Genomic DNA, 22,726 nt, shown 5'->3' with positions numbered 1-22,726 from the left:
CAGCAAAAATGGCTTTAATAACTTTTTCTTTTATCTTATTTTTATTCATGAGCATATTCAAAATGTCTCTTCTGCAATTTTCAGTCAGTGCTTTTGCAGCACAACCGATCCTTTCATAACATAAGCCCTGGTACTTGAACACAATCAAGTGGTTTCTGTACCTAAAATCATGAAACTCTAGCACACTGATGCAAGTTCAACGTTCTTTAGGTCAAGTTTGGTTTTAATTAGTAATCTGATGCTGCTGTAGCGGACGTTAGAAGGACATAATTCCCCAGAGCTTTTTATCGGCAGGGCTCAAAGGAAGGGTGAAGCGTCGGCCATCTTTACACACAGTCTGAGGCCTGAATCGAAACAGTGTTGTCGCATCTTATAACAGTAACAGTAACAATGATGTGTAACTGTTTTCGATCACAACAAATGACGATAGACAACTGATGCTGTCCTGTAAGTATAGGTGCTGTCGTGCCAGGTACTGTTTGTGCATCATGTACTAACCTGTCATCCAATTGGGTAAAGTTTATGCATCTGATCCCACAGCCCTGGAACTCCCCTGTAAAATCTGCACTGGGCGAATGTTTTTCATCACAAGCTGCAAACTCAAAGCTGCTAAATGCCCGAATTCATAAAGACAAGATTTCACAACGGCAGCTGAGTCAGCACTTTTTTTTCTGCCAGTAAAGCAGGTCAAACCTAATTATTTACAGAAACTGTCAGTCCCACCATTTCCCACCGTGAAATCACATTTCCTTTGCTGTTTCTGAAGTCGGTACATTTACAGATCTAATGCAGAAACCTGCATACTTAAGCAGCAAAGACTCAATATAAACTCAATCCCCTTTTTACCGAGAACACAGAGCCGATATGGAGACGCCTTCAGCGGCATAATTCAAGTCATTCATTGACTGCCAACACATTACAAGCTACCGTGGCTTGCCAGGGCAGCCGCGGGGCTTGTTTGTATCTAATGATCTGACAACGTGAGACTTGTCAGAGAATCTAAACAGTTAGAAACAAACACGTGTGATGCGCTGAGAGCCCAGGATTGAGGTGTTTTCTCTAACAACCTCAAACAAGCCTCTTGAAAATGTCTCATCATTTTCTGGAAGAAACAACAAAAGGTTGAATGCGTCACCTTTAAGAAAATGTTTTTTCTTGCCTAAAAGGTGATGGTTGTTTTTTTCTTGTTTCCTTGCATGTTAGTTACATGTTGAATATGGGGGATGTTGCAGGATTGAATGGATGTTTAAATAAATCCATAATGCCCTTGAATTGTATTTATAACACTCTCTGTCAAAGGGAATAGAAGAACGCTGTGTTTAACATTGAAATACGGGAGCAGTGAAGCTTCACACTCTCCAAACAGCATGCTGCACATGTTTGTGAATCAACCTTTCCACAAACACTAACTACGATGATTGAAGAAGTTTCGCTGCTTTTCTCTTTTGAATTGAACGGTGTTTATTGGGTTTGTTTGAAGTGATTGAACACAGTCTGAGGTCTACTTTTCTAAAGCACCAACCACTGATACTTCTTTGGCAACAGAAAAAGCTTTTGACATTGATGTTTGAATACTAAATAAACTTGCTCTGGCAAACAGTTGGCCTTTACACATCCAGCACTCGTGGAGCAAAAATAAGCTTTTCTATAAAAGTTGTTTCGCTGACGGGCTTGAGTCCAATAATTAGTCTTTTCAGCTCTGTTTTTTTTCCCGTTTCTATTAATTCTGATTGGGATTATCAAACTCTTCAGCTGCTAAATGCTCTGCTATGTTTATCTGCTGCTTGAAAACGTTTCCTATTTGCTGTTCAGTGCTGAGCAGATAATACACAGTGGATTTATATGAGCGTTTACGCTGAAACAGACGCCCGAAGGCACAAACTAGAATGGCACTCAGCAGAACGTCTAAGCACCACCACATTGCACACACTCACATATATAAGTCCCCTAAAAATATTACTCCTTTGTCTCATCAGGTTCCATGAATTACTGAGAAAAAAACAATAAATGTGGGAAAACGCAAGCCTCCAAAACAAAGCTGCCAAACAGTAAAATGTTTAGAGCCAAGGGAAATTAAAGAATTGGATGACGCGTCTCTTTTAATATTAATGATTAAATATTAAGAAGTGAACATATAGTCCATTATTAAATAAGAACATTTGCTGGTGCAGCTTTAACTCTCCAGCAATTATAACCTTCATCCATTTGCTTCCACAGAGAATGTGACGGCTGCTCTAAAACAGTCTGATGCACTGAGGAGAGAGACAGTGATGGAGGGACACGAGATGAACCACATTTCAGTCATGTGTGTCTCTGCCTGTCAGACCAAAGCCACGAGTCCCTTTACACACACATATATACAAACTGTACCTGAGGATTAAACCCTCGCTGATCCTCTCTGTTCTGTTTATTTAGTGGATTAAAAACGGAAGGCAAAGTAGAGGAAACCATCTCAGGTGATCCCGTGAGAAATAAACCATGAAAGATGTTTTTCTGTTTTTTTTAATACCAGAATAAAGAAGCACCTTGAACGCATCAGCGCTGTCACTCGGGAATCGACCCCCTCCCATCCTTCTGTGCGCGCTCCACCTGTGCCGCTGCCGCTCCTCGTGCGTCACGATGGCAGCAGCTTCTTTTAGACCCTTTATCCCGCGTCTCTCCACACACCGCGTCCAAACGTGCGCAGCGGCCACAGGTCCTCTCCTCCTCCTCCTCCTGCCCTCCTCCTCCTGCCCTCCTCCTCCTCCTCCGCATCAGCCGGGTGTTCTCTTCTCCACGCACCTTCCACGCGAGAAAACTTTTGGAGACCGTTTTTACGCACGGGTTCCCAACCATTTGGAAAACTAGAGAATACATCTCCTTTCCTCTCGCTCCACAACCACCATCATCGTTTACTCGTGCGGGTTTCTCCTGAAACTTCCAGAGGGTCACCATGCGAGTTTATGTGGCTGTGATCCTCGCGTACGGAGTGACAGGTGAGTTCAGCAACTTCTCCCTTTTTCTCTCCAAATGTGTGATCTGTGTCCAATTTGCACTGGAATCCCCAACGTTTCAGAAGCAGCCTTGAGAGGATCCAATGCCGGAATAGCCCTGACATTTTACAGAGAGGCTGAGAGAGATTTGTCTTTTGTGCTGAAGGGCTAGTGTCTGCATCATGAGGATACCTCTCAGGCATGCAGAGTAAATCCGGTGTACCGGTATAGAAACACCCGGGAGACGCATTGGGGCTTTATGAGGAAATACCTGAGCCTGATTAAATATCTTGAAGGGGAAATAAAATGATTAGTTGTTGGCATCTTGCAGGATGCTTGATTATTCTCATGTGGGATATCTTCAGCTGTGTCCTTAGCAGACGAGTAACTGTGCAGAGGCTGTTGTGCATTTTATTCTGAGAGTAAAAAGTCTGTGTGAAGCATGAATGAATTGTATCCACACAGTGAATGAACTGTGCCAACGGTGCAACGACTATAACTGGCAACATTTTGCTTGTGGTCCATAGATAACAGGAACTTTAATCGTATTTGTGTCGACCAGAAACTGGTAGTGGAGTCTGGACACTGATGCATTGAAAATCACAAGGGGAATTGATTGATTATTTATTTAAGCCTCAGAAAACACATTGAGGAATAAGAGCCTCATTCACAATGGTGCCGAGGGTACAATGAAGAAGGAACTCTCTTAATGTGGCTGAAGATCAAATCAATAGTGCACTAGTCAAGCTTAAGATTTAGGTTCTGAAAATGACGTGAGGAGCGTGAGGCACATACACAGGAATCTTGCATGATGGTGATTTCTTACGTTCTGCACCCGGAGCCATGCATCTCGGGTCTGAGGAGAATGTGTGACTGTCTCTTCTGTGCACTGGATCCCTCCAGCAGGCGGAGGGAACTCGTAAATGATGTCGAAGTTTAACCGTGAACTGCCTCTGGTATTTTCCTTCCCGCTCAACAAGCAATAGAGCATCAACACACAATGCAAATCAAACTTCACAGCAGCAGAAGAGCTTTTTTCTATCAGATTTACTGTATTTGTCTCCCAGATTCCCAACAGGAAACCCTGATAACAAGTGGCAGAAATATAGTGAAGTCCAGGGGATGTTTTCCTGCAGAGACAATGAAATATCACTCTTCTGTTTTTGATAGATTTTTCTCATTTCTAATAATGAAAGCAGATAAGACCAAGTTATGCATGTAGGCTTCCATCAACTGTGGTCTTTGCTTTGTTTTCCAAGATAAACTTTTTTCAACTAACTTTGTGTTCGTCCGAGTTGCTCAGCAAAATGTTCACCCCTGCACAAAGTTTCTTTTAACTTCCCTTTTCAATTTGTAGGCAGAGAGCGTTATGGTCTCCTCGGTGCCCTGAAGCGCCCCAATGTAAACTTAAAGCCGCTCAGGGGCGGCAGAGACGGGCTCAGTAATTGATGCGCTCTCCACAGCACAGCTGCAGTGAGAAATAACCACGTTCAACTTCTGCTTCTGGCTCTTGAAAAGGAACTTGATGCCTGTTTTGGAATGGGCCATGGTAATGGCGGCTGCAGATATTCTTGAGAAACGCTCATAGAAACAACTTGACAGGGAAATTATTTACCCGTCGCAAAAACGATTTAGGTCGGAAGTGAAATTAAACAGAAAATATTAAAGAGCTGAGTAATGACGCTGGGTGAACATTTGGAGAATGAGTTTTACAGAGAAGAAGCTCGTTCCCTGGGTTCATCATCCTGCTATCTGATGCTGTGGGAAGGCATTTCCATTTCCCACATTCACAGAAACCCACTGATCCGTGACTAATACACTCCCACTCTTTAATTATCACGGGCAAGTACTGGTACAAGGATTACTGGTGATGAACAAACGTTAAAAAAATAACGACTAACTACTAAATCCCATTCAGGCGGGTGGAAAGAGTCAACAGGAGTAATGGGGCTGTTTATCTGAGGTCTTGAAATATCTCTCCGGTGCTTTTACTTTGAGTGTTTGTGCAGACAAGATTTATTGCTTTGGTAAGTTTCTATCTGCGGAGTTCACAGAGCAGCACATTGGTTTGTCTCCATGAAAAAGACTTTAGACGATAAGAGGTTGAGGTCTGTTGCTACAGCTTGTTCTGTAGCTTCTACCTGTGGATGTGTTCGGGACAGGGCACTGGCATCTGTGCAATGCGCTGTTTTCAACATCAGTGACATCTCCAAAACTCAAATCATCGCAACGCCTCCTTGGGCCCCAAGCGACACTCATGCCAAGTTTGATGTCTATCGGATGAACGGTGATGGAGATAGGTGAATCAAATCTACACCTGCCGAGAGCTTGAGCTTCCTCGCATCAGTGTCACAAGATATTTATTGCTTCCTCGTCTTCATGGGTTAAAGGCAAGAATCCATAACCTTTGGAGACTTCCTCAACACATCCCCCCCCCCCCTTAATAACCGAGTGTTTTCACTGTGTGTGTGTGTGGCGGTTATAAAAAAGGGATTGTGCTCCTCCATCGTACGACACCTGTGTGTCTTAAGTAAAAGGTCGGAGCTGCACAACTAACGACCCACAGCCCCAGTGACGACATCGACTGGTTCCCTCACCCTCTCCTCCAAGTGTGGAATTGTTTCCTGTCAACTCCAATGATCCACAGTTGTTGTCAGATTAGTTTCCTGCTGAAAAGCTGACAGGCCTCATTACATGCAACAAAGGAGCTTTGTGATCCTCGTCTATGGATGGTATGTCACAGCCAACTGTTGCTCTGTCATTGGTATTGCTCGCAGGCGACACATGTCCACAGACTCTGTGAGGAGATGTGCTCGTGTGTCATAGTCGTTGGTTCTCTCTGCTGCTCATTGTGAAAAAGCTTGTTTCTTTTTTGACATGTAATCACAGAGCTATCATTTGCAGAGATCGGGACGCTTTGACTGAAATAATTTGTTGTGGTGATGTAGTGGCAGGCATTGTGTGTAGCCCGCTCATTAGAGGATGTGTGCCTCTGAAATAATTTCAGATTTGCTGGTAAATTACTGGGGGAGTATTTTCCTCAAACATCTTTCCATCTGTCTGGGAGGGAGAATGTCCCAGAGAGTTATTCATTAGTTCCTGTCAGGGGGGGAATTACACAATGACGTGAAATCTCACTATTTTAATATGATGAATGTGTGAAGCCAAAGAAAACCAGTGAAATGAGTCGACTTTCTTTTTTAGCTTCATTAGAAACCACATAAGGTTAAATGAATGTGCTGCACGTCTGAGCCCCATCTCCTCGACTCCGCTGCTGCTGCTGGAGACACAGGTGCTGGAGGTTTTTCACTTTCCTGCTCCAGACGAGGAAGACAGGCGGTCGTGGTCCTCGTGAAGAATGTGACACATGTGAAACTCCCTTTCAGCTCAAGACAAGCTTTGAGTGACTGATGGTTGTCTGACATGTGGCGATCTTCCTCAGTAGTGTAGGTGATGTTAGAAAGCAGAAGAAGTATAAAATAAAGACTATAAATCTTAAGTTACACTCACACATCATCAGTTGGCTTTGGGTAACACATATTTCACCCCTGTCCATTAGTCTGTTGGTTAATTTTTTTGTTTATTAAAGTAGATTGGAATAAACAACAACTACTGGATCGATCCCAATGAAACTTGGTGGAAAGTGAGAGTCAGGAAAGAACCCATTAAATCTCGGTGCAGATTCAAATCAGCGGATATGCTTTTTTTCACTTTGTGTAACTTGTTTTTTCGTTTTCACCGCAGGAAGTCCTTCATGCATAAAGACTTAAATGATCCGGTGCCTTTGGGGCCTGTTGGGCTATTGTAGTTGAAAGTGCCTGAAATCGGTGGACGTTAATGCGAACGTTAGCTGATGTTGCAAGCTGTTGATGCTTTAGGGAAGCGGAAGAGAAGACGCACAGAGACACGGCTCCTCCGAGCGTCCCCTCCCTGTTTGCATTGAAATGAGTTGGTGTCTTCTGCAACTTTTTAGCTTGCAATGCATTCAGCTCATAATTTGGCAATAAAGAAAAAAGTGATTAAAACTTGAAATCGAGTTTATGATCCATGATGCTTCTGGCTTTTCCTCAGCGGTTTCCCGGGACAGGGGTCAATGATCAGAGGTGATTACATTGTGTTGTTCTCCACATGCCATCACCATGAATCAGGTTAAGTTACTGTGGGCCCTCGTGCCACACGATGTGCACTACACATAATGGACTACTACTGCTGCCGAAGGTTTTTAATCTTGTTTTCTACTTTCCTGAATTACTGTTTCCAAATAGTCGGTCAAGCCTGTTATCTTGTTTATCGAATCTGAGGCAGTGACTATTTTTGTTGAAATTTTGTCTTTAATGGTCAGTCGGTCTCTAATGTTCCCGACTGGTGGTCAGTGGTTAAAGTAGCTGGTCATCGGCCACGATATTCTCACTTTGCGTATCTGTAATCTTCCATTTCCTGTCTTGAAAAATCCTCCAAAGAAACGTAGTCATGGTTGATGCAGGAAATAGCTCACCCTGATGTTTCATCAGTGATGCTCGATGTGGAAAACTAAATGAACCCAGGAAATGAGGCACATTGGCAAGAAAGCAAGCAAATCTTTATATAAAGAGCACATTTCAGTGCAGGTGGAGGCACGATGTGCTGCACAGGTTGTGAGCAGCCATGGAACTAAAGCCGATAAACCATGTGGATAAAAAAGTACGACATAAAATAAAATATGGATGAAATAGAAAATAAACTATTTAAATAAGCAAAATGAACAACAGTGGAAGTAAATTAGATTTTTTGTGTTTGAAGCGGCTTCTTTGTATTGTGCACAGGGAAAATTTAACAATCATGTGATTCTTTTCAGAAGCAGGACAGTGAGTCTTCCAGAGGCCAGCAGGATGATGAATACGCGTTTATTAAAGTGTGAATAAATGTTTTATGAAGGACATTTGTTTAAGAAGAAACACTGGAAGTCAAATTAAAAGTTATTAAGCAGTAAAACACTTGATAACGTTATCTGGAGTTGCACTGAAGACAGAACATTTGCCCAATCTGATAATCTTAAAATCAAACAAGGTTTATTAAAAAATCGACGCCAGAATTCACTCAACTTTGTCAAGTAATTGTATTATTCATTTAAATAATGATGATTCATTTCATGTGATCAATCACACACGGGGAGACTTGTATTTTGAAAGGTGTACAATACATTACTGTCACAGAGTAGATTGTAAAGACGCAGAAGACATCATTAAAACAGAGGCTGAGGATATAACCAGACTGTTAAATACCTTGAAGGTGATGAGGAGATCCATAAATTCAGTCCTTCATTGAAAGACAGTTCCGGATGAACAGCTTATAGTTGGCCTGTCGCTTCTATTTCAATCCGCTGGTATGATGTGGCGGATTCACTTTGGCACATCCATAAGGAATCTCTACTAATTGAGGCAGGAAGAGAGGACGTGGATGAGTCACCTTCTCCTGCAGCTGGCGGAGCCGACTCAGTCTGTATCATATTTACTGTACATGTCAACAGTAGTTACAGAAGAGTGTTGATTAAAGAAACCCAGCAGATGAACATGCACAAAGAACTGATGGAGCCCACTGATATCTGGTAACGAGAGGGACTTGCTGCAGTGGGCGTTGTAAGCCTTCCTCTGTGGACTGGGCTGTTTGCTTGGTCTGTGGTGATTCTGGTTGCGGTGACCTGCAGGGAATTAGCAACAGGAAGTAAAGAGCGACTGCTGGACTCACTCAGAACCCCTGAGGCTGCACCTCCGCTGCTGCGTAAAGAGCTTCTCACCTGTTAATTTCACAGTTTCTACTTCACCTACTTCATGAGCCCCCAGCTGCTGCTGCTGCCACCGAGCGCTGCTCTCCTGGTTATTCATACTTTTATAATATCGCACCAAATTCAAAACTGTTGAAAAAGATAAGTGAGTCAGGAGATATGCGAATCACAGCCAGACAGAAATTGGTGTAATTATTAAAATTAATCTTTAACAAGGGCTCTGGATTGGTGCAAGTTGAAGTGGCAGATTACATTCATGTTTTTCTTCTGCTTTGTTCGCAGCACTCAATGTGACGGAGGAGAAGGCGACATGTCCCCTCGGATATTTCCCCTGTGGCAACCTGACCGTCTGCCTCCCGCAGCTCCTGCACTGCAACGGCATCGATGACTGTGGGAATCAGGCGGATGAGGAGAACTGTGGTGAGTCAGTGCATCTCGTTGAATAGGTTTCATTAAGAGCTTGTGCTGTATGACCTCATTATGCAACTGAAAGGTGGGCTAATAGCTGATGCATGAAAAAACTGAGTCTCTGGATTTAAAAAAAGCAACATTAGACTAAATCCCAGGCATTTCTGTAAAATCCTCGTGACTTCTGTCCAGTCCCCAGATTCATCTCAGTCGTGCCTCTGGATGAATTGTTGTCTGATGTCAACTGTTCCTTTAAGTGCAGGTGGTTTGAAGTTAGAATCACTTCGCTGCCGCTTGTATTCGCAGAAAAATGCATTTTTCCTGTGAATGTGATATCAGTGCATTGCAGGTTGAAGGCATTAAATTGCAGGAACTTTTATTCAGAAGTTTTTGTAGCTGGTTTATCTTTGAACAAAGTTTCAAACTTTAATTTAACAGCGAGCATGAATACGATTCATCTGCTCTGTCGCTGTTTAGGTGCAGTGACCCTTTTCCCAGCATGCAACACTGCTGCTGCTGCTGCTGGTCGGCTATTTTCTAACTCCACACACTTCTTGAACTTCAAAGCAGCACTGGTTTGACAAAACAGTCAGTAGTTTTGATGGAGACCAGGTCAAAGTGAAACAGTTTTGAACTTGCAAATTAACGGCTTAGTCAACTTATCTTATCTTTAAAATTACCCAATTTAAAGGTGTGAAGCATGTTTGAAGGAATACTGTGTGCACTCCGTTCGATGGTATACTGGTAGATCTTCTGACTGGTGTAAAGCTGACAGCAGAGGGACCTGGAGGTTTGTGCAGAGGCAGAAGGAGATCATGGTTGAGCTTCTCATATCACTCGCAGGTATAAATACCCGTTTAACATATCAAATTTATGGAAGTGAGTATGATTTCTCCAGGAATCCCACAGGCTGATCTGACTCTAGCTTCCATCAGCACTTTGGAAAAGTATATCCCTCCAAATGTCACAGAGCGTCAGAGCAGCAGGGGGCCGGAGTGTCGCTTCAACAGAAGGTGGAGTGTGTGTCTGCTTGTATATATATCTGTGAGGACCATTTTGAGCATAGACCTTACGGAGTGAGGACATTTTTGGAAAGTGAGGATAATTTTGAGTGCTCAGGAAGGGGCTGTCAAATGAATTATGTCAATATTTGTCCTACATTGTGCGTGTGTGTGTGTCAAAGTTCCACAGGAGGACATTAGAGGGGAGAAACAACTTTATTAGGTTACGATTATCAAATCAAACTAATGCTTGGAAACCCTCCACCTTTCTGAGAAGCTTGAACATTTCTTCAGGCGTCTGAGTTTCTTTGTCTTGCACATTTGTTTGCGATGTAAGTGATTGATAGAACCTAATATAAAATCTATATTCTCTACTTGCTTGGAAGTTGGAAGCACGTAATGAGACTAGAAACAAACTCAGTAGAGCGTACACCTCCACCAAGGCAACAGTCTCCCAATGAAACCACATTTAAATTCATTAGATCCAGATTTATATTTATATCTGCACCAAATTGCACAAACTCATAAATTCCGTTCTCCTAAATATGCCTGTGCTTTTTTTTCGTCTAGCTCAGTGAAAAAGTTTTAAGGAATCATGGAAACGTTTTAAAATGTCCTATGATGTACCCCCTAAAGAAATACTATAAACAATACTGTATTAAGATAATAGATAATAAATTGAGCCAAACTCTTGGGAGAAAGGGATTTGTGTGGCACAAAGCAGAACACAACATTTATATAATTTATTTATATAACATCTTTATAAGAAGCTCTGTTGCTTTTTTTCAGTTTAACTCTCACAGGTCTTTTTGTTGTATGGTTGTTTTGCTTGTCAACCTTTTAAAACATTAACAGTGTGTTGTTGTGAATAAATATCTCCTGGACATGAAATCAATTCCCAGAATCCATTCATTTAAAACAACAACAAAAAACCTGCGGCAACTAAATTGAATTCGAAATATGTTGCAAATGGACAAATCTGCATATCTGGCTTTACATTTTAGTCCGGGAACTGATCCTCCCATGCTTACCATTTTTATAACTTACGAACTGAACATCCTGCTGTTTTGACGAGGACTAGAAACTAAAGAGTAAACTCCTGATGAACGTGTTTACTGACATTACAAATCCATCTGCTTTTAAAACCAGCGGAGACGCCCTCTGCTGGTCAGAGTCAACGTCTGCGGTTGTAGTGATATAAATTCCTTTTATCGTTTTATCGTGAAACGTGGGGGAGACTTGTGCGATGAACGGATACATCTTCTTGTCATAAATATGTAGTACTACTAAAAACACTACTAACGAAGAATGAGTCTGACCCTCTGCAGGCTCACAATTAATCCTCCTTCTGTAAAAACATCTTTGCAGTTTAATATCTTTCTTAATGTATTCTTACTCATACTCTCTGGCCACTGGGAGCACCAGGGAAATCTAGGCTGGCTAAGTTGAGACGTCTGTGAAGGTTTCTAGGCGTCACAGGGTGCCGTGCAAAGAAAGAAGAGAAATCACCCAATCCTATGCATCTATTATTATCCTCGGCTCGGCTGGCAGCTGAGATGCTGTCGATTATTTGTATGCATGGAGCCGACTGAGCTCCTGCAGCAGATTAATGAAAACGACACTGCCTCCAGAGGGTCGGATTCACTCTTAGTGAATGAATACTTATCACCAAGTCCTGCATCGTACTGCAGCACAAGGTCACCAAGCATGGAGTGGAAGACTAATCAGATCATAAATTACTAGTATTATTATTAATTAATATTATTGAATGCATTTGTTATCTTCCCATGTTTCGATAATTAAAATATGAGTTTGATGCCTGATTATTGAGCAGTGAATCATGTTTGATATCTTTGGTTGCCTGTAATTGAAAAACTAAATGGTTATGATTCCAAATATGTTGTTATCGAGCCTTTATGACAAAGAAATGTATGTAAGGCTTCATATTTTACAGTTTAAACATTGCACTGAATTATATATAAGTAATAAATAGAAAATACAAACAAATATTTAGATCTTGAATATAAACTATACTTAACATAAACGCAATAAATGAAAATAAATTTGTTCATGTCGTCAAACTTAAACACAGACTCGTATTAGCTACATTTTAATCAACCAACCGATAAATCTCTCAGCCTCTTGTATAATTGAAGACTTTCACCCTGTATAAACAAGATCAAAATGTTGTTGAAGGGATAAACGTAGTAAGTGTGATATGTGGTACTATTCTCTTTTTCTGCCATGGCATCAGTCCCCCTGTGTAAATCTAATCATTGGCCAGCTGTGCTGTAGCTCAAGAGGCAACCAGAAGGTCGATGGTTCCATCCCTGGCTCCCCCAGTGTGCACCATGAATTCATTTCTTCTTTTGAAGGGAATGCATTGTGTCAATTAGTGTGCTCAAAGAGATACATGCGTGTGTGTTGGGTCCTCTGTGCGTCACTCAATCTTCTGATCTTAATCTCACAACTCGGCACGTGCACATATTGTTTGACGGAGAGAGAGGACGAGCACAGTGGTCACTAGTAAGTGTTGGCACCTGGAGGTAGCTAGCAGCTATTCACTGAGTCAGGACTTGAAGGCCGTGGACATCATCATATTTTCTCCTGTGGCTGTAGCAGCAGATGTGTCAGGACGTTGGAATAAGAAGCTCCTGTGGGTGAAGGAGAGGACTCTTCATCTCGCTAACTGTGTTCCTCAAGGACACCTTTTTAAAAATGATTAAAGCTGCTGAGAACTTGATATAGAAACGGGATGAGGTCAGCGAAAGTCAAGGAAGTCAGAAATTCTTTCTGGTTAAATATATATTCTGTTTACATTGGATGTATTACTTCTGTTTTCTACATTTCTTCAGGTTTACTTATTTATTACTTTTATTGTTGTTCCTGTTTTTACCATTTTCTTTATTCAATGTGTACAAAACATTTATAAATTAAAGATTTAAAGAGATTTTAGTTGCGTCAGACACACAAATAATACACAGGGTTAACTCTGTTTTAATAAAAGAGCACAGCGTCTCACATCTATCCTAATTTTTATTTTAAAATATACTGTAGGCAGAGCCAAGTCCCCGAAGGTCCTATCACTAGGTGCAAGTGAAATTTAATTAAAAATTAAATGCATAGATTTTTGAATAACATAAACTATATTGACAGGTCTCCATTTCCACCCACGATCCAGACAAGAAGCCAAAGTGTATCCCAGGGGATGGACCCAATAGACGTGCTCGACCAATCATGAGTCAGTCTCAAGTGTCATCGTGATGATCACCTCGTTCCATCAAATAACAAACTAAAAACAAACTTACACACTTGAACAAGTTTTTTCTGTCCACAGTCGCCAAAGTGTTGCACGTTGTGGGAACGGTCGGGTTTCACTGCGATTTAAGTTTTATATTTATGTTTGATCCATGTCCTGTTTGTTAACCTGGAGGAGGTAAGGATAATGACCCTCACTGCAGCATGCCACCAGGGGGCGAACAAGACAAATGTGGGCGTCACATCTGGGGAGCTGTCACGTCGTCCATCTTTATACACGAGGGAAATGGAAAAAAATGTTAGTCTTAGCATCTGTATTTGCCAAGAATGAGATAAGACGCACAATAAGCACAAAAAACGCTAAAGATGAAATTGCGTGATAGAGTTGTTCGTATTTTCCTTTTGGCAATAATAATCCTTCAGTGTAGATCTGATTCAATGACAGCCTCAGGAAACGATGAATAAATATTAAAGGCTGCGTCCGTCCATCAACTGCCGACGCTCCCGCAGAACAAAAATTGTCTGCACAGCCTCTCACCACGTGTGTAACTGTAATACGTGTCTAATCTCACTGTTCCCCTCTGACCTTGTGTCCACAACGACAGTGCGCGCTGTCAGTGGAGTGACACTGCTCACAGCCGGAACAACAGGTTACTCAGAGGGGCAGCGGCTGCTCAGGCACCGTGGAGTTGATTGAGTTTCTTGAAGGAGATCTTTATTTTGCAGTGTAGAGTTTTGCTTGACTGATTTATGTACTGAGGGAGTTGGCATTTTTGTCTGAGCAACCCCCCCCCCCCCCCCCTGACCATCATGCTGAAAATACCATTTCCGTATTTCTGAAATTTTTCAAATCAGCCATTAGTCCCGGCTGTAGCCCTGCTGCTTTTAGCCTTTTACTTTCGTTGTGAATTTGTTTACGTCCCCATTTGCTGGTTGACTGTCCAAACTATTGCTTTCTCCGCTTCCATTAGTGCGACTGGTTGAGAAAGATGAGACGCTGTCGTCTTTCAGAGAGATATATCTGAAGCTGAAAAGCAGGAATGAAAAACAAAAACAACAGTGGGGCCTGCAGGACACAAACCTGAGGAGATAAACGCATCAGAAATCAAACATTACATTGAAAGGGTTCGACCACCCACATGTACGCACAGCCTGCTCATCCTTTATAAAAAGATTCACTTCAATAGGAGCCTGATCTCAAAGACATTGGGATATACATCTGTATGTGATCAATACTCTTCAGATCCTCTCCAACCTCTTGACTTGTTCAAGTGCCAAACAACAACTGCAGGAAAAGAATAACCTCTATTTTAATTTGCTGGCAATAGACACAACAGAAATATTAAGATTCTAACATTAAAACGACAATCTCAATATGAAGTTGCAGAACTGATTTGAATGATTATTTACACCACACTGAGGTCATACTCCGGATAGAAGGACAGAAATGCTGTTAAGCCGTGAGCTCTATACAATATCCAACACAATGACCATGTTCACTGGTGATGTTGTTACTGGTTTAATCCCCGCTCCAGGGTTCCTTGTGTGCATCACAGCAGTGGGAGCTGGTTCTTGTTAAAGCTGCCCCTCAAATAGCATCGAGACAATGATCTCGGGAAAATGTGATTTGAAAGCTTAAAAGTTGTTGTTGGTGTTCTGAATCTGTCGGCAGTCTTTTAATTGGAATACATGAGGGACCGGAGCTCAATGTTTTAACAGATGACAAGAGAGTAAATCTCACAGTTTTAATAAATAACAGCAAATGCAGCGTTAACTAGGACCCCAATTAAATTCTGCTGGGTCACTTTGAGTGACATTTAAACAAATGTCTGCTGAGTCATCACTCCCTATTATGTTCTCACTGTGGCCTGAGAATGGTTTTTAGAAGTTCAGCGAAATGTTCATAATCCCGTAGTTTTCTTTTATGCCACAATCTCCACCCCAGCTACAGTTCACAGAAATTCACGTGAAAAATGTGCATGAAACAAGTCTTTGATGGATGCGTTTTATTCCCAGACGTTTGTGTTATTTTTTTTTTCATTTCTCCTTCATATCATTTGTGCCTTTTTCAAAATATTGTTCTATATATGATTAATGTTTGGGTTTGTAATGAAAATCTGTTTCTGGAAGAAATATTGCTCGAACCCCAAAACACAGTAAAAGGCCCAGAACAAATTGATTCAGGGAAAAAAAGTTATTAAGGATTTTGAAAAGCCGAATTAATCTTAAAAGCACAGAGGAACGCTGAATGACAGAAACATGTATTAAGCTGCCCTTTACAGCCCCGTGTTAACATGACATTTAGGTTTAATGTGTATTTTTACGTGTTGTGAATTTTCACCATAGTGTCTCGTTGGCTGCCTAAAATCATTTTTTTTCTATTCAAACCTTGCTACTGAAATCAGGGCTGTAGATTTCTTACGTTATAATTTATAATATAGCAATGTCGTTGTTTATACAGTTTAGATCAGGGGTGTCCAAACTATGGCCCGCGGGCCATTTCGGCCCGCCATCCATTTTAAATTGGCCCGCCTCAAAAAAAAACAACTAATTATTTAGTAGCACTTATATGGAGCACTTTGTATTTTTCCTCTATCGTTAAAGAAATTGTACTTTCTTGTTTCTTGTTGTTCTGGGTTTCCACCTTGAATGCACTTATTGTAAGTCGCTTTGGATAAAAGCGTTACCTGAACGAAATGTGAAGGACTATGGCCCACTGTATTGCAGCTGTCACTCAATACTGTCAACAGTCCGCTCCAGGGCAGGGGGGCGTGGCGGCGTGAGTGGCCCAGACCTTCATATTTTTTTCTATATGTGGCCCTCTGGATAAAAAATTTGGACACCCCTGGTTCAGATGTTCTCTGTTTCCATTTCGCCCTGAATCTTTATTTCAACGCTCCTATCAACAGCAGCTGCTTATCAGAGGTTGTTTGTTTGGTTTTTTTTTGGGGGGGGGGGGGGGGGGGGGGGGGCATGAAAGCCAAAGGATACAGACATCTGAAAGAATAAATGTTGTTTCCATCTAGAGAAAGGTACTTCACATATATGTTCAAAGTGCAAAGACTGTTGGTTTCGATACTGGGATGCAGAGAGTGGTGATTTTTTTTTTTTATAAGGTTGAAATAAGAAGCTTTGGATGAGGATGACTCCAGGTTTTGTCACAGCAATCTCATTGTTCTGTGTTGAACTGTCCCATAAAGACGGATATTGATCCCCTGTCCACTCACCGCAGCTGTCAAGGAGACATATGTGCACTATAATATAACACTGGAGAAGGACCATTGATTTACTCCAGAATAGCTCTCGGAATAGCTCATTATAGCATCAGAGGAAATAAATAGCATTGGGTACTGGAGTCCGTGCCGTTAAGGGTCCCGACCGAATTAGATTGTTACAACCCCAGCACTGATTCAAAGCAAGTGGTGTCTATGGAGAGCCTTATTTGTGTATCTGTGTAGCAAGTGACGCCACCTTTTTCTTGGGAAGTCGTGCATCAGGCTGAGTTGAAGGTAATTGGAGGCAGTGGCGAGATGAAACTGGTCCCAGGTGTATTTGTAATGCGAAAAGCAAAGCTGGCGAAATACATGTAACCTATTGAGAAGGCTGTTCGAACACAAGCTGTGTCTGAAAGATAATCATTACCTTTACCTGTCTTTTGAATATATGTTTTAGTGCTGGAGGTGAAAGAGCATTTTCAAAGAGAAAAGTACAGAACAAAGTACAGATGGGTACAGATACAGAATACCAGGTACCTTGATTTAAGTGCCTCATGGAGTCAAACATCAGAAGTAGAAAAATATTCCAATTGAAGACACGACTGTTGCTGCTTAATTAAGTGTGCGTTTGTATGAACATTACAAAATACAAAAAACACAAACACAAAAAGGTTTTCATTAAAGAATCATTGTTCAAGCTAAAGCATGTGCAGCCTGTTGATTGCCATTGCTTTGATGCTCATACAATCAGTGATCTATGTTGTTGATGTGGTGCCAGATGAAAGGTGCACTGATTAAATTCCATAAAGGAAGCATCCTCAAAATAAGGAACATCACGCTTGGCCCTTTCTGCCATGAAGAAAATTAGGGTTTTCTTGTTAATGATTTACTTGAATAGTTTGTTTGTTTGTGCTTTAAGAAATGTATTCTATACATTTCCTCCATAAAACATTTACAAGGCCAGTTTTTAATGAATTTACATCCTCACCCTTTGTTGGGACATTTCACCTGCCTGAGTATATCATGGAAAAATGGCTCCAGAGCAACAGTAGAGTCTAAAATCTCTACTGGGAAATATTACGTTATATGTGTTGCTTACTATTGCTGCAGTATTTCTGTATATACGGAAACCGTCATTCCTTGTTATCGTCATTTTTGTATTTCTATTTCACAATGAGAGACAAGCAGAAATTGCAACTGATTAGTGTGCTCTAAATATTCCTTCATTAGATTTTGTCCACATCCTGGTATGCTCTGAAGTTTTTCTTTATTATTTATCTGAATGTTTCAATTTTGGTATTGGCATGGCCCCACAAATCTCCAACCAATTGATTAATAATTCATCATCTCTTCAAACTTTATTTACAAATTTGTTATTTTTTGTCAAATCAGGTTCATTTCCGTTTCTATTCCGTGTGATTGAGCCACTGCGGAGCTGAATGGACACTCTCAGATAAACAAAGGGTTATGCAGCATGTGGCCGTGAAATCAATCTCAGACAGACAGGCTTATTAAATCAAACCTTTCACCTCTTTGATTGTGTGCGTGAAAGAAAAGCACACGCCCCACGACACACTGCAACAAGTTCACAAATCAACTTTACCAACAGGTAAATGCTCAGTCACCAGCGTCTCCACGTAGAAGCGAACGAGACAAATGGGCTGCTGCTGACTTTTCTCACGTGTCTGCTCAGATACACAATCGCACCTGAAAGGACCTGTTTGTTATGTCCCTCGTGTCTCACTGCATCCGAGCAGGAGTCACTTCAGTCGGGGGCCGTCACACTTTAATCAGATTTATTTTTCCTGCCCCAAGGATTTCCAACTTCAATCCCCGAAGTCACAAGCCTCCTTTTTTGACTCATTATTTCTTTGTTTGTGGTACTTTTTGTGTTGCATCTTCAGAGATATGTGGCAAATGTAATAGTTTCTCTCTTTTGGCCAATGTCTTCTGGACGTTTGGCAGCAATCCATTCAGTAGTTTCCGTGTAATCCTGCAGATAAAAAAACAAACAAACCAACCCATACACAAATCAACTGACGGGGGCAAAAACCTAACGTCCTTGACGGAGATAACGAATTCCTTTCTTCTCCTGGAGAATGGCAGGTTTTTCTTGAAATGTAAGAAAACCCCACACAGTCTACTGCACATTGTGTTCAGTGCTTTGCCTGATTTCAAGCCCATTGTGCAGCGGAGATTACTTTAGAATGAAAATCAAAGGAGCGGTAATGACAGTCGGTGTGTAATTGAATATATTCTCATGCAATAGAGCATTGAGGAGACTGTTCCCCTGATAAGGTGGGAAGTGTCTTGGATTATTAAAGATGCATGTGCTTCCACTGGCCCCTGGCAAACAGGAATTGTTTAAATCCACTGGACCGAGCTATAGGTTCTCTGTGGCTCGCTCCTGCTACACAGAGGCATGCAGGAGAAACATCCCTCTGCCCAATTAAACCTGACGGATGCATCATCTCTTTGTGCTATAGCTGAGCCCCCAGAACCACAACACTCCTCTGGATGCCGTAGATCTTACAGAGTATGCAATTAGGAAAAGAAACGGGGACGCACTGTGTAGTAGCAGTTGTTAGACCAAGCCCTGGGACATATGTAATGATGGATGGCATGACGTATGTCCCCAAAAGTGAGGCTAAATTATCCCGATCACCCCCTGGTGGCTGGTTGCAGTATTGGTCATAAGCCCTGCCTCATCCATGTTAGCGGATGGGATGTGGGCCAAACCAAAGTGTCAAAGTACACATTAAATATAACTATCCTCCGCAGAGGTGATAACCAGAGGCATAATGTTTGCCGGTTGTCCGTCCATTCGTCCTGTTCCTGAGAACAACATATCTCGAGAAGGACTTTGGTCTCTTGAACATAAACTCAAATCGACCTTTACGACATTTCTCCAAATTTTGACCGGTTGCCACTTGGACTCGAAGATGATCTGATAAGAATTCAGGGCTGAGGGGAAAAAGTCCCTGTGAGCTCATCTGGGTTTAGAAAGGAAATGTAGGCAGACTGAAAATACATCAGTTCAGTAAATCCAGAGATTGAAAGAAAGATTGTCTCTTTTCAAACTGATGTTTCTGATGAGTTATTACAAAGAGTCACAACCTCATCCTGGATATTTGTGTCCATCTTTCTGTGGAGTCTTTTGTGCCCATTCAACCATCTATGGCCACAGCTACAATTTCAACATTGGATGCCACGTTCTCTTTCTTTTTTCAAAAAATTTGCTTTCTCCAAAGTAGAGCTGCCTTTTGATTTACTCTACCTCTCTTGGCTTCACTCTGCCCCTGCCCCTGTTTCTCACACAAACACACAAACACGGCGACACACTGGAGACACATTGTATTGCAAGGCGTGAACTGGCGTGCTGTGAGTGGCTCTGCCCTACTAGTCTATTTAATTAGATTTACCCGGTGTCCCAGGTAGCACCTGCAGGATTAGGCTCCAGGTCGCGGGAACCTGAGTCGAGGATTAAGAGCCACTGTTTGACTTTGTAATTGCGATTCAGGAGCAATGTTTTTTTTTTACACTGCGGCGATGTAGCTCCACCTTGTTTCAGGTCCCCCCCCCCGACAGATCTGCAGTGGGTTCATTTTAAAACAAAGTGCCCCCCCGTCCACAGAGGAGCACGCCTTATTCCATCTTCTTTAAGAAACTGACAGATGGTTGAGCGGAGGTCTGCTCTCAGAAAGACATTTGAATTCTTCTTTTCTTTTCCGTCAGTGCTGCATCTGCAAGCATGTCATGTATCTCTTTGAATGTGACTTCAAATAGTGTGCATGCTACATCACACACTGTCCGTCTCCCTGCTTCTTGTTTGCTATCAGAGTGGCTGTTGATCTCTGAGCCAGAATGATGCCATCGCTTTTTTAATCACTTTTCCATTATTGGTCTTTTTGTGCTTTGAGTCACAAATGAAATTGCCTTTAAAGTTCAAAGTGGCTCAATGGAATTCTGATCATATCCCATCACCATCTGTGGTTTGCTTCCCCTCTAATTAGACTTGTGATGGGAAAATATTCAGCACAGAATATAATACAGTAATGGAACTCCTGTGCCAACAGAGATTAATTATAAAAGCTAAATCTTGTCTTGGATGTGGGTGGTTGTTAGAAGTGTGGGGGTCTCAATCTTTTTTTTACATGTAAAAGTTGATGATTTCCATCCAACAACTTCTAAACTTCACAGATATAAACACAGCCCAAAAGGAGCAAAGTAAAAAGTTAATTATATTTTGTCTTCTGTTCTTTTCTAAACCCTTCTCCCCATCTGTGAATAGTGGGAGGTCTGAGCTAATATCTGCAGTGATAAAATACAACAATTCTTCATTAAAATGTCACAAAACAACAGTTCCTGTACCTTCACCATCCAAAATGTTAACAACAATGTTCATTCCCAGAGAAATCCACAATTATGTACAAGGTAATGAGACGTTTTATTTTAGTCGCCTTTTAATTTCCTCACATCTGCTTCACCAGCAGCTTCACCCATCACTTCCATAACTTCCAGCTCAAACGACGCAAGACGAAGGAAAAACACCCTGCGAGCAGTCTCTCTTGTTTCTTGCCTTTTTTTGAATTGTATCACAAGACTTGACCCGACAGGAATAAAACCTGAATACATTACATTGGATAGATTTTCATATGCAATAGCAGTGGAGTCAACAACTCCCATGATCCTGAGCTGCCGCAGGACATATGCAAACTAGGGCTTTTGTTATTGTTTTGATTGAGGGACCCATAGCATCCAAAGTTATATATTATAAATGCAGGCATTCATCATATGATACCAAAGATTAATGGTTTTATTGCTTAGAGGACTGTCAAAACACGTATGGTTCGGTTAAACCAGAAACACCACATTTGTGAATACAGCCATTAAACCCGTTTTAACCTATCAAATGAATAAATCGATGTATATATAAACAAAGGCCAAAGGAAGATGAAACGAGCAAAAGTTTTCTCTGAAAGTTGTGTGAGGTGTTTTGATTTATGGGTTTTTGGGGAAAAAATGAACCTGTCATTGCTGCTTAATTTAGAGCAAGACTAATAGAGTCCACAAGTGAAAGCACGGTTTGAAGTGAATGAGAATTTAATTTATTTTCAGGTCGGCCTGCTCTCACCAGAGTTGTGCCGTCACCTAGAACTTATCATGCAGCCGCAGGATCCATTATCAGAGCCGTTTTCATTACAGCCTTCATCAGAGCAACTTAATAATCAAGACAAAGGCATAAATTAAGAGACATTAATGACGACACTGGTCAATATAAAAATCATTACCAGATCCAGGGAGCTGCCACATAATTATCTTACAAGAACTAATCATCGGGGTGGGGGACCTTTTTCCTGCTGAGTGCATTTTCGATTTTTTCGAACATCCTTTTAGAGAACTATTAATTGCTGAATTCATATATCATATTCACCTCTGTTTAAATGTCAGGTGTAACTGCTTCTTTTTGGTGAAGTGTCTGATAGTGATAATGATGATGATAATGATGATGATGATGATGATGATGATGATGATGATGATGATGATGATGATGATGATGATGATGATGATGATGATGATGATACTACTTGTAGCTGGTTTAAGCCAAAACAATATTTGGTCTAACCATGCATGGCTACAATTCCTGCTCTCCCAGGTACAGCAACAGGATTTTTTTTGTATATCTGACGCCCTCCTTCATTAAGGAAATATGGGATGGCCCAACCACTGGCAGTGGATGAAATATAGATGAGTATCATGTGAGCAGAACCACAGTCATGTTGTGGGTTATCTGGAACAGCCAGTGTGTGGGCATCACCAGCTCCATGGTCTGTCAACTTAAGTTCTGCCAGTGGTCGGTTAATCACAGGTTCCCCACTGTTTTTCATTCTACCTTTTCCTTGCCAAGCTGCAGTAGATGTCTAAACACACAGTTGTGGGGGTCGGTGGTTGGATACACTCATGAATGAATGATAACTTGCAACATGTTGGAAGGAAAATCCGAGGAAAACTCGAATTCAGCTCTCTTCTCTCTAAGATCAGGCACGTGCACAATATCTTCTTTCTTCTCTTTCAAAACATATTTCATCCAAAGATTAAGGCAATCTTAAT

General features: G+C 41.4%; 1 protein-coding gene across 1 annotated transcript in view; it reads left to right on the top strand.

The window, feature by feature from the left end:
* The first annotated feature begins 2,902 nt into the window (after positions 1-2,902).
* rxfp1 (relaxin family peptide receptor 1) overlaps positions 2,903-22,726 on the top strand; it is a 47,123-nt gene continuing 27,299 nt past the window's right edge. Inside the window, exons 1-2 of the mRNA XM_062393857.1 lie at positions 2,903-2,975; positions 9,016-9,153. Of these exons, the coding sequence (XP_062249841.1) occupies positions 2,933-2,975; positions 9,016-9,153 (181 nt within the window). The 5' untranslated portion in view covers positions 2,903-2,932. The remainder of the gene's footprint in view (positions 2,976-9,015; positions 9,154-22,726) is intronic.

Source organism: Platichthys flesus, chromosome 8, assembly GCF_949316205.1.
Source record: "Platichthys flesus chromosome 8, fPlaFle2.1, whole genome shotgun sequence".
Classification (NCBI taxonomy): Eukaryota; Metazoa; Chordata; class Actinopteri; order Pleuronectiformes; family Pleuronectidae; genus Platichthys; species Platichthys flesus.
This window is presented reverse-complemented; position numbering and strand designations above follow the sequence as displayed.